This window comes from Microcebus murinus, chromosome 4 (assembly GCF_040939455.1).
Source record: "Microcebus murinus isolate Inina chromosome 4, M.murinus_Inina_mat1.0, whole genome shotgun sequence".
Classification (NCBI taxonomy): Eukaryota; Metazoa; Chordata; class Mammalia; order Primates; family Cheirogaleidae; genus Microcebus; species Microcebus murinus.
In genome coordinates this window covers 57,473,210-57,485,485 of record NC_134107.1, presented here as the reverse complement: position 1 = coordinate 57,485,485, position 12,276 = coordinate 57,473,210, and the positions used below count along the sequence as shown (strand labels likewise).

General features: G+C 35.4%; 1 protein-coding gene across 2 annotated transcripts in view; it reads left to right on the top strand.

Annotated features, from left to right (window-relative positions):
* Positions 1–12,276, top strand: part of RRM1 (ribonucleotide reductase catalytic subunit M1) — a 45,515-nt gene that overhangs the window by 3,200 nt on the left and 30,039 nt on the right. For both annotated transcript variants that reach the window (XM_012744906.3, XM_012744907.3), the window contains exons 2-6: positions 2,753–2,841; positions 8,042–8,219; positions 8,736–8,836; positions 11,191–11,250; positions 12,088–12,127. In XM_012744906.3, the coding sequence (XP_012600360.1) occupies positions 2,753–2,841; positions 8,042–8,219; positions 8,736–8,836; positions 11,191–11,250; positions 12,088–12,127 (468 nt within the window). The remainder of the gene's footprint in view (positions 1–2,752; positions 2,842–8,041; positions 8,220–8,735; positions 8,837–11,190; positions 11,251–12,087; positions 12,128–12,276) is intronic.

Sequence of the window (12,276 nt, the reverse complement as noted above, 5' to 3'; positions counted from 1 at the left end):
TGAGTTGAGCCCTAAATCATACTAAGAGCCAGCTGTGTGAAGATCTGTGGCCTGAACATTCCAGGTAGAGGAAATAGAAAGTTTGTAGAAAAGACACATCCTTGGTCTTAAAGGATTAACAATGTTTTCTGAAGAGAGAAGAATTAAAGACAGTTTATAACCACGAGGAAATCAGACAATAGAGGATTTTAGAGGAAGAAGAGGTCAATGTGAGTTACAGTGGTTGGGCAGGTTTCATGGAGATGTTCAGAGTTGGAGGATGAATGGTAGTTAGATGTATAAAAAGTTGGAAGAGGAACTTTTAGGTAGAGTAAGGTGTAAACAATGATGCAGATGTGGGAATGGGAGGCCCTAGTATGACTTAATGATATTTCACAGGGAACAGTGGAAGAGGAGAGGTAGGACCAAATTAAGGAGGGCCTTGCTTGAGAGAAGAGGTTAATGTAGGCAGTGAGAAGCAGGGATTAGTGCTGTGATAAAATCAACATCTGGATTGAAAAGTTGACCAAGTAAATGATGGGATAGAGAACAGTATGTCATTGGATCTTTAGACCTTTAGTCTGCCTCCCATTCTCAAGTGTGAGTTAAAATAAATACTGGTGCACTTTTTGTCGGTTTCCTGATTAACTTAAGAACTTTTGGCAGCTGCAGAGCTCTCTGTTTGCTAATGTTGCTTTGTGGTTACCTGTCTGCCTAGTTAGCCAATTGGTAGAGCACTGAGAGCTGGCCCAATGTGGGCCAGTTAATTAACTATGTTCCAGAGTTAAACACTGCAACTGTGAGACTGATCAGAAAAGGAGATCACAATAGTGATCAGAAAGAGAAGGGCCATCTTAGTGCTAATATATTAGTGTAGAAGAAAAAGCAACTTATTTTATTGATGATGGATTAATACTGATGTCTTATTGTTCGTTCATTCTTTATCAGATATTTGAGTATTTACCCTGTGCCAGGCACTAAATTTGAAAATACAGATGTGAATGAGAAGGTGAAATGTAAACAGATGTTTAACATGTTGCTTATTAGTTACTACATACAGGTTGAGTATCCCTTATCCAAAATTCTTGGAATCAGAAGTGTTTCAGATTTCATTTTTCAGATTTTGTTTTTGTTTTCTTTTTTTGAGACAGAGTCTCACTTTGTTGCCCAGGCTAGAGTGAGTGCCGTGGCATCAGCCTAGCTTACAGCAACCTCAATCTCCTGGGCTCAAGCAATCCTACTGCCTCAGCCTCCTGAGTAGCTGGGACTACAGGCATGTGCCACCATGCCCGGATAATTTTTTCTATATATGTTAGTTGGCCAATTAATTTCTTTCTATTTATAGTAGAGACGGAGTCTCACTCTTGCTCAGGCTGGTTTTGAACTCCTGACCTCGAGCAGTCTGCCCACCTTGGCCTCCCAGAGTGCTAGGATTACAGGTGTGACCCACTACGCGCCCGGCCTCATTTTTCAGATTTTGGAGTATTTGCATTGTACTTACTGGTTGAGCATCTCTAGTCAGAAAATCCAGAATCCAAAATGTTCCAGTTAGCATTTCCTTTGAGTGTTACAACAGTACTCAAAAAATTTCAGATTTTGGAGCATTTTGGATTTTCGGATTAGTAATACTCAACCCATCCTTACAAAGGATTGTAGGTGCTCAGAGTAGACAAAAACTAAATCAGTATGAGACACATACATTTATTGAGTGCCCAATATGTATCTCATACTGTGATCAATGTTTTTCCTAATAAGTACAGCTTTAGTTTTATTGAGATACAGTTATTATAACTATACCAAAGTTGTTTTGACAAAATCACTTTTTACCTTATTTCATTTTATTGTCACCATAAACTGATGAGGTAAGTAGAATAAATGAAGATCTGTGAAATGACTAATAATATTTTGTGGCTTGCCAAAGGTTAAGGCTGTTTAGTGATTGGATATATCCACTATTCCTGATAAGAATAAATAAAGGTTGGGGGAGCTACTATTTAGGTTAAACTAAGAATAGTGGGATTTTTTTGTCTGGAAGGACAAAGGGGAATATGTATGACCTAAGTTTAAAATCGTGAAAAATATTAAGTAAAATATATAGTATGTCAGATGGTGATAAGTGCTATGGAGAAAAATGAAACATAGAAGGGGAAGGGAGATAAGAAGAGCAGGGTTGTATTTGGGGCATTGCAGTTTAAAATAGTGTCATCAGAAAAAGTCTCATTGAGAAGGTAACATTGAACAAAGACCTAAGGGAGGTATAGGTAGCAAGGAGGCCAGGGTTGCCAAAGTAGAGTTAAGTAAGGATGAGAAAGTTGGAGGTGAAGTTGGGAAGGTGGGTGCACAGGGCAGGTTGTATAGGATTCTGTGGACTATTTTAAATGATTTTGATTTCGATTCTGAAGGAAAACCATTTAGGCGTATTGAGGTGGGTAATGATATGATTTTGACTTAAGTATTAAAGGATAATTTTAGCTACTATATGAGATGGGGAAAACATCACTTGGGAAGTTACTGCAGGAATCCGTCTGATTATAATATAAGGGAAGGGAAGACTTTCAGTAAAGAATCCATATTTTTGAAGATGATCAGAGAATACAAAACTAATCTCTTCATGAATCTATTGGGTGTCTGAATCTTTTATCTATGAAATAGCATTTCACGTTGGTCAAGTTAAAAAGTTCACATGTTGATTACATTTGATTCTTTGACATTGCCATCTTAATATTTATTAACATGACTCATATGTCCCTAACAATATGGTTTGATTCTTCAGATGGCCGCCAAGAGCGAGTCATGTTCGACAAAATTACATCTCGAATCCAAAAGCTTTGTTATGGACTCAATATGGACTTTGTTGATCCTGTAAGTAAACATGGTTTGTATCTTGGGTTCCCTGCTTCATATGTTTCTTTCTACTTGTTTCTTATCTCTGGCCCTTCAGTTACCCGATATGCTTTGTTTTGGTATCCTGGCTTTTCCCTTGATACATTATAAAATGTGAATTCATTACTTAAAGCTTTTTTTCTTAATTTTGTTCTGTCCAGTGGGCTCTCACTTTCAGAGAACTATGAGCATGAGCAAGACTGGATGTGGTGGCTCATGCCTGTAATCCCAGAGCTTTGGGAGGGTGAGGTGGCAGGATTGCTTGAGGCCAAGAGTCTGAGGTTACAGTGAGCTATGGTTGTGCCATTGTACTACAGTCTGGGTGACAGCAAGTCCCTGCTGCTAGAAAGAAAGAAAGAGAGAGAGAGAGAGAGAGAGAGAGAGAGCGCGAGCGAGCGAGCGAGCGCGAGCAAGCAAAGTGAGTAAAGTAGAAAACTTGATATGAATATTTAATATCAGAGATTCACTTGAATAAATTATTTATTCATAAGTGGAAAAGCCTATATAGTAAAACTTGTTTTGGAATTGTGATAATTTAGGTAGGGACTGGTTTGAAATTTTCTTTCTGTTATCTTTTTAAAAAGAATACATTGAAATACTATAAAGTAGATTTCATGGGGACAATATTTAAGTTAAGGAGAACAAACTATTCATAAGCAGATTGCTCTTCTTTTCTCCTTATTCTTTTGTAACTCCTTTACTTTAGACTAGGGGTGGGAAAACTTTTCATGTTGAAGGCCACATTAATTTAGCTGTAATCAAATAATGCCACATTTAAGAAACTTCAATTAGATATACTTAAAAATGTACATAATTTTGTAGAAATCTAATTACTATGTACTTAATAATTTCAAAAAATATAAACTGTTAATTTTGAAGTCAACTAACCTTTTAATGACTTTGTTGTGTCTGCTTTTTGTTGGAAAGTATTTGAATAATTGCTTGCAGCATGGAGTTCCACAGTTTCAGTCATTCGTGACCTTAAGGGTGTCTTGATTTGGGTTAGGTAGGAGAATGTAGATTCATAGCAATCAGCAGTTGAAAAGCAAGAAAGCATTTTTTGGGCCTGTTGTGAAGGTGTGGGTATTCTACTGTATTTTTCCACATTTCAGTTGGATCTTAGCATCAAACGATGACTTTAAAATGTCATACACTGAGAACTCAATCAATTCCATCTGTAGTTTGTTAGGTGCCTTAGTGATATCAACTAGGTGTGGCCGAAATGCTAAATTGAGTGTGATGTCATAATTCTCAAAGTCTGTGAACCTTTCATTGTATTCTCCAATCAGTAGGTCTATAACAGCTGCATATTCTTCAAATGCTTCTCATATATCATCCTGCTCATCCAGTAATTCACATTGCTGATTCTATTCTTCATAAAATTTAACCATCTGTTTTCATAGAGATCAAGTTTTCACTAACACCTGTCCCTGTGATAGACAGTTCACTTTAGAGTGATATAGGCAAATCCACATCAAATACCTCATACATAGTTCTCATTCATTCATTCATTCATTTATTTATTAATTACAGAGTCTTTGCTTTGTTGCCCAGGCTAGAGTGAGTGCCATGGCGTCAGCCTAGCTCACAGCAACCTCAAACTCCTGGGCTCAAGCAATCCTTCTGCCTCAGCCTCCCAAGTAGCTGGGACTACAGGCATGCACCACCATGCCCGGCTAATTTTTTTTTCTCTACATATTAGCTGGCCAATTAATTTGTTTCTGTTTATAGTAGAGACGGAGTCTCGCTCTTGCTCAGGCTGGTTTTGAACTCCTGGAGCAATCAGCCCGCCTTGGCCTCCTAGAGTGCTAGGATTACAGGTGTGAGCCACCGTGCCCTGTCTATAGTTCACCTTTAGCATGTTAGGAAACTGACCATATGCAAGGAATATAGTTAACAATACTTATAACTTGTTGCAAAGTGTCACTTAAAATAGTAGCTTTAGCACAGATTTTGCTGATGCAAGATACAATGAAAAGAAATAAGAACATCTGGAGCTGTCAATTGTTTTTTCTGTGCAAAAAACCCTTCATTTTTTTCCTGTTATGGAAGGTGCACTGTCTGCATATACATTCACTAAGTTTACCAGACTCAGTCCAACTTAATGACATTTATCTATATCTATTCCCCATGTTCTATTTGCAAGAGTGGCCAAAGCCAGTAACTTTTCATAGCAAAGAAAATCTTTTGTTATGACTTGAATGAAATGTAAAACCTGAGCCAAGGCAGTAGTATCAGTTGATTTATCCAAAGTGATTGAATAATATATATTTTCTTTTTGTAGTATTGCATGAAGTCCTGTTAAGTTCAAGGCTAATTCATGCTGCTGATCAGTTATGGTTCCTTGAAAGAGAGACTTGTTTGTACTTTGAAATGTTATTGGGGTCAAAGCATCCTATAACTGACAATTCTTTCACATTTTCTACAATACTGAATGGCTTTTCTTTTTTCCTGAGTATATAAGTCACTTTACAAGTTGCTTCAGTGGCGTTATATCTAGGTCTGCTGCTTGAAAGAATTGTCTTTGCTTTTGCTTTTTAATTTCTTCAATACAATCTTTCATGACTCTCCCTCTAATTTAAAATATTTGTGGTCCTTATGAGTGTTATCATGCTGCTGAGCATTGAATTTCTTTAATGTTAATATTGCAGTATCACAAAGCAAGCAGATCATCTTATCTTTAGCAGAAACAAGATAATAATGCAATTCCCAATCCTCATTTAAAAATCTGTTTACTTCCTTTACTGTTCTCTTGGTCTTCTTTGGACATGATGGGCTGTTAAGCAGACAGAATTAAGAAATATTGTTGAGATGTGCAACTATTCACAAATTCCACTTCAAACAGAAATACAGTGTGTCCTTGTCAAAAGCTGATAACAGACTGGGGTACTTGACCCCCATAAACTCTGACTTACCAGCCTCTGGTGCCAGTCAGTTGGGGGAAGTTAGAACTAAATCATGAGCACACCAGCCGTCAGTTTAGCCCTTATGGCTTACTAATGTTCTAATTGTGTTGGTCAATCTGGGAGGATTATTTTGTTGAAACTTATTTTATTCTTTGGTATTTTAAATGCATTCATTTTAAAAATAAAATACAAAAGATGAACAAAAATGTTTTAGTAAAAATAAAAGGATTTGTTCTGTAAAATTTGTGTTCAGTCAAAAGGCTGCACTTGTGGACCTAGAAGGCCACAGGTTTCCCACCCATGCTCTAGATTCTCATCATTCCTTATCTGGACTGCATTCTAAGGTTTCTGAAGTGTCCTGGCCTTCCTCTAATCTTGCCCATGTCAATTCTATCTTCTGCATGTCTTCTAAAATGAGAACCTCTAAGAACTCTTTTTTCAAATGCACCTGTATGTATTGCTGCAGAGTTATTAGGTACTTTATCTGTACTACTGTAGCACCCGTGTTCACCTTATAGCTTTAACCACGTAGTATGGAAATTAGTTATAGGTCTCTGTCCTCCCCTAGAATTGAGGATGGGTTGTATCTTGTGATACCCTCAGTGCTTGACACATTTCTACTTAGATACTTGGTACATATTTAATTGACCAAAGTAAGTTTGGTCAAAAGAAAATGATTTTATACATCTTGAAAATATGCTTATTATAAATTCTCTTTTATATTTAGATCTAGACAGTAATTAGAATAGTAGAATGTTATAGTTGGAATGAACCTGAAAGCTCATCCTATTTCATCATCTTTACTTTATGGATAAGGAAGGTCCAAAGAGAGAAGAGGAGTGACTTAAGTTAGTGGGTGTATAGGGAGAAGAACCTAGGCCTCTTAACTCCTACATATTCTATTGCCTGATGCAATACTGCATTTCATAGCGCAGGGATGTTGTAGCATACTTAAGCTTCTCAGAGTAGACTCTGTTGAAAAAGCCTGTGTGCTATTACTAGACCTGGCACAATTAGTAATCAGAATCTGAATTCTGATTACTTGCCACGTAGCACCAGAAACTATTTAGACTTTACTACTCATACTTACCTTATCTGCTGGATCAGGGGAGAAAGTGAGCAACTTGGACTTAGCTATATTGTTATTTCAATAGATTGCAAACTATTACAATAATTATACATACACACATATATGTCATTTTTGAGGGGAGTATGCTTTGTTCAGCTGGGAAATGCATTCACTGTCTGTTGGATTAAGCTGTTTAAAGATTCAGTGAACATACACACATGCACATACAACTTAGAATTTGTTTTTCTTAAAAATATATGGTTAGCCACTTTCAGCTGTTAGAAAAATGTATGGTAATAACTTGTGCTTTAAAAAGTGGAACTCTTATAATACGGTCTTGAAGACAGTGAAATGCAGTGAGGTTTAATGGGATTTGGGGCCAGAAGGCTAAGATAGTGATATAACCTTGGGCAAGTCCCAGTAACTTGAGCCTCACATTCCTCATGTAAAGTAGTGATAGTAATAATCATCTCACAAGGTAATTGTGAAATGTCAGAGATTATGAAAGTTGAAACATTTTGTAATTTGTGAAGTGCTAAAGAAAGAGTAGTCATTAATTTATTAGATGACTCAGTCTTAACCCTAATTCATACCTTCGTCTCCTTTAATTGGAGTGATTAAAGTTTGATTCATTCATTTTCCTATACTTATCCTTAGGTGGAATTGGGGGGAAAAGAGTAAGTTTGGACCTGGAGCTCTGATCACATAGGAGGAATTTTTTTTTTTTTTAAATAGACAGAATCTCACTCTGTCACCTAGGCTGGAGTACAGTGAATGATTGTAGCTCACTGCAGCTTCGAACTCCTGGGCTCAAGGGATGAGAATTTGAGTGAAACATGGGGAAATACTTACAGAATCATTGGTCTGTTTTCAGTTATTTCCCTTTGAGTCTTTTAATGTTTTTAAAGGCTGTGCTTAGACTTTTTTTTATATAAAAGGGACATCTCTTCATTGTATATATGTAGTATGCATTTTCTGACACTTCTAATAGTTTATGAATTAGTAATTCTCATTACTAAGTTTCACACAGCCTACCATTCTAAGAAATAATTTTTCAGAAGAGGAAGTTGTCTGTTTTATTATGATATAAATTTGATTTTTTCTTAATTTTTCTTAATTCTCTTAATTTTTTTTTAATTTCTTCTTTTAAAGGAGGTGTTGTTTCTTGGGAAAGCTCAAGTAATTCTTGGTTTTGTTTTTGTAGGCTCAGATCACCATGAAAGTAATCCAAGGCTTATATAGTGGCGTCACCACGGTAGAACTAGATACTTTGGCTGCTGAAACAGCTGCAACCTTGACTACTAAGCACCCTGACTATGCCATCTTGGCAGCAAGAATTGCTGTCTCTAACTTGCACAAAGAAACAAAGAAAGTGTTCAGTGGTAAGTATGTGGTGAAAAAGAAAGAATTTAATATTCTCAGAAAATTAATAAGAGTACTAGAAAAAAACCTTTCTGCTGTGACATCTTGAAGAGTAGAGTGAGAGTGTTTACTAAATGATTGTTGATAGAAGTGATCTGCTTGGCATTATAGATTCTGAATTTTAAGTTGTATTTCTGTTTTGTTACAATAAAATATTGGTGAGAAGAGATTATAATTTCTGCATTTCCTTATTTTCATCCAATAATTCTCAGTGGGGGCAGGTATCAGAATCACTTGGGAATCTTTTTAAACTTCAAGAGCTTACACTCATTTTTACTCTGAAAGATTGCTTCCTTAAATGAGGCATTATTATATATTTAGTCAACATGTACATATTTATTCAACACTTTCTGTGGTAGGCACTGAGGTGTGTTGGGATGAAAAAAAGGTTGAGAACCGCTATTTTAAACTATTATCTGATGAATGAATTAGCTGTTAAGTGGTCTTGACATTTTTATTCTGTTGTGTTTTTTTAGATGTGATGGAAGACCTCTATAACTATATAAATCCACATAATGACAGACACTCTCCCATGGTGGCCAAGTCAACACTGGATATTGTTTTGGCCAATAAAGATGTATGTATAACATTTTTCTAGTTATAAAATTTCTAGAAATTTTTTATTGGTTTTATTTTTTTAAATAACATACATTTTAGACAATTTAAAGACTACAAAAAAGATAAAGACCAATTCTCTTTCCTGCTCTGAATCTTGACTTTACTTTCTAGAAACAACTTTGTTTTATCATTATTTTATTTTATTTTTAGAGACGGGGTCTCACTCTGTCGCTCAAGCTGGAGTGCAGTGGAGTGATCATAGCTCACTGCAGCCTTAAACTCCTGGGCTCAAGTGATCCTCTTGCCTCAGCCTCCGGAGTAACTGGGACTACAGGTGCATGCCCCCACACCTGGTGAATTTTTCTATTTTTTGTAGGGCTGGGGTCTTGCTCTTGCTAAGGCTAGTCTTGAACTCTTGACCTCAAACGATCCTCCCACCTTGGCCTTCCAAAGTGCAGGATTACAGGTTTGAACTACTGCTCCTGGCCCTGTTGTTTTTAAATGTATTTTTTCAGAGCTATTTTGTACATACATGTGTACACATGTGTGTGCATATATATTTCTTTCAGTGGTAACATAATGTGCATAGTGTTCTCACTGATACTTCTTTTTACTTACAAGTATATCTTAGAGATTGTTCTATATATGAGCATTTATGAATTTACCATATTCTTTCTGACAGTTGCATAACATTCTACTTAATAGATATATTGTCATTGTTATATACATGTAATTACATGTACTTAATATGTAATTACATGTACTTACACTCTAGTGATGAATATTTTTTTCCATCTTTCACTGAAGTGAATATTCTTGTATGGTAGGTATTTTGCCTATAGTTGAATATATCTATAAGATAAATCTGTTAAGTAGAATTGCTGAGCCAAAGTGCATGAGAATTCAAGATTTTGCTAGATACTGCCAAACTGACTCCCAAAAAAGGTAACTCAGGTAAAATTTTGAAAGATCTTGCTTAGTATCTTAAAAATTATCCAATTGTGTTTGAACCCCTTTCTTTATGAGATCCCAGAGGACGGAGGAGGGGGGAAGGTGTATAGGTCCAGCTAGCCCTTTTACACATAGGATTTATTCACCATAGATATCTGGATAGATTAGAAACCAGTTTTAAATTTAGGTAATAGGATGCTTAGTTGTCTGTCTCTCTAAATATGTATCAGGTATTAAGGAGACTAAGAAAAATAATAAAGAGATTGAGAGAAAACTGAGTTGTTTATGTGTTATTCATTTGTATAATCTTAAATACAAGTTAAAGACAAATAAAACAATAGCAAAGCTTATGTCTAAAAATATATATTGATAGTCAAGTGTTTCAGTTGTCCATTCATGGTAGGCCTATACCTACCGTGCTACCTTTGGCAACAAATATGCCCTTAAAAATTTAAAAGAAAGGAAAAGCAGGTTTTCATATTGATTTTTCTAGTCCTTGGACATGGATCATTATGTGGAAACACTCAGAATTTTGAAAAATTGGCTCCATTTTTTTCCATATCCCAAATGATTATTTGTATCTAATTGCTTTTGTTTTCCTCTAAATGGTTTTATGGTCTACAAAAACTCTGTAACAATGACCATTTGTGCTATAAAATCTTACTGTGACAGCTGGGTGCCTTGGCTCATACCTGTAATCTTAGTGCTTTGGGAGGCCAAGGGAGAATCACTTGAGGCAAAGAGTTCAATCCCAGCCTGGGAACATAGTGAGACCCCATCTCTACAAAAAATGAAATTGGCGAGGCGTGGTGGTTCGCACCTGTAGTCCCAGCTACTCAGGAGCATTGCTTGAGTCCAGGAATTTGACGCTGCAATGAGCTATGATCACACCACTGTACTCCAGCCTGTCTCCTAAAAAAAGTCATCTTACTGTCACAATAGCATTTTGTTTAATGCAATCCTACTTTAATTATTTATCATATATATATATATTATTTATCATATATATTGTTATGTGCAGTTTAAAGTAGGCTAATTTTCACAATAAAAATTGGATTAACAGCCAATCTGAAAATATGTTCAAGGCTGATAATATAGTCCAATTTATGTTCATGTTCTTTCCCTCTTAAAAGATACACTATAAACATAATAGGGAAAGCTTGGAAGATCACATTTAATCACACAACTTATATTTTTGTATTGTCTTCTAGTCTTTAAATATGCAATTTTAAAACCTAATTAGGATACTTGGTTTATATACTCATTTTTTTCAATGTTATATGGATTTCTGTAGTAATTAATACTTAGCGTTCTTTTGTATCCTATGTTAATTTTAATTCTGGAGTCAGGACTGAAAGATATCAGATTTTGTGAAAATAAGTCTAATTATTTTAATTATGGATTCTTTTTCATTCCCCTTAGCGCCTGAATTCTGCTATTATCTATGACCGAGATTTCTCTTATAATTACTTTGGCTTTAAGGTAAATCTGGGTTTCATATAAGTAGGAATTCCTACTTCAGTCAGGAAATACAGGATTTTGTTTATGTTTTGGTGATATAGTTATAAGGCAGTAAATTGTTTGGAGTTGGGATGGACTTGGGAATTAATGGAGTTAAGGTAGTGGTGGTGGTTTGAATTAAGGCAAAGATAGCTTATCCATTTGCAGTTTTGAATTTTCCAAATGTTACTTCTGGATTGAGGAGTTATACAGGTAAATTGCCAGAATTATACCATATTCTTCCACTGTTTATGCAACATTTATTGAATGCGTGCTGTGTGTCATGTTCTTTTCTAAGTATTTTCGTGCTGATAGACTGTGGTGTAGTGACTGAGAACGCACATGTTGGTGTCAGACCATCTGGGTTCACATCTCTGCACTATTTCTTATTAGCAAGTTATTTCATCTCTTTGTACTTCAGTTTCCTCATCTAGAATGGGGATAATATAAAATTTCAACAATAAATTCTATTTAGGATTAAATGAGTGTATGTATTGCTCAGATCCGTGCCTGGCCTGATAAAGCACTTTAGGAGTGTTAGCCATGTGGTAATGATAATAATGAATACCACAACTTATGCTATTAATACATACAGAGCTGACTTTTTTCAGAAATTTTCATGCAATCTTTGCCAAAACAAAACAGCCAATGATAATGTCCCAGACTGAAGCTAGGAAGAGTAATATGCTGTTATTTTCATTTAAAATTTTAATAAAAACTGAAAAGACTTAAACAGATTGCCTTATTGTGAATGAATGATACTCTGTCTTTAAAAACAGTGCTCTGAAAATTTTTTGGTGTTTTTTTTTCTTTTTCTAGACTCTAGAGCGGTCCTATTTATTGAAGATCAATGGAAAAGGTAAGAAATGAACATGTTTGTGTGTTATACTTTGTATTCATTATATTGAATATAAAGCTTTGAGGTATTAACTTTTTTAAATATTTATATTTATTTATAATAATTTCTTTTGTTTTTTTTCTTTTTCCTTATTCAAAGTCTAGGTATTA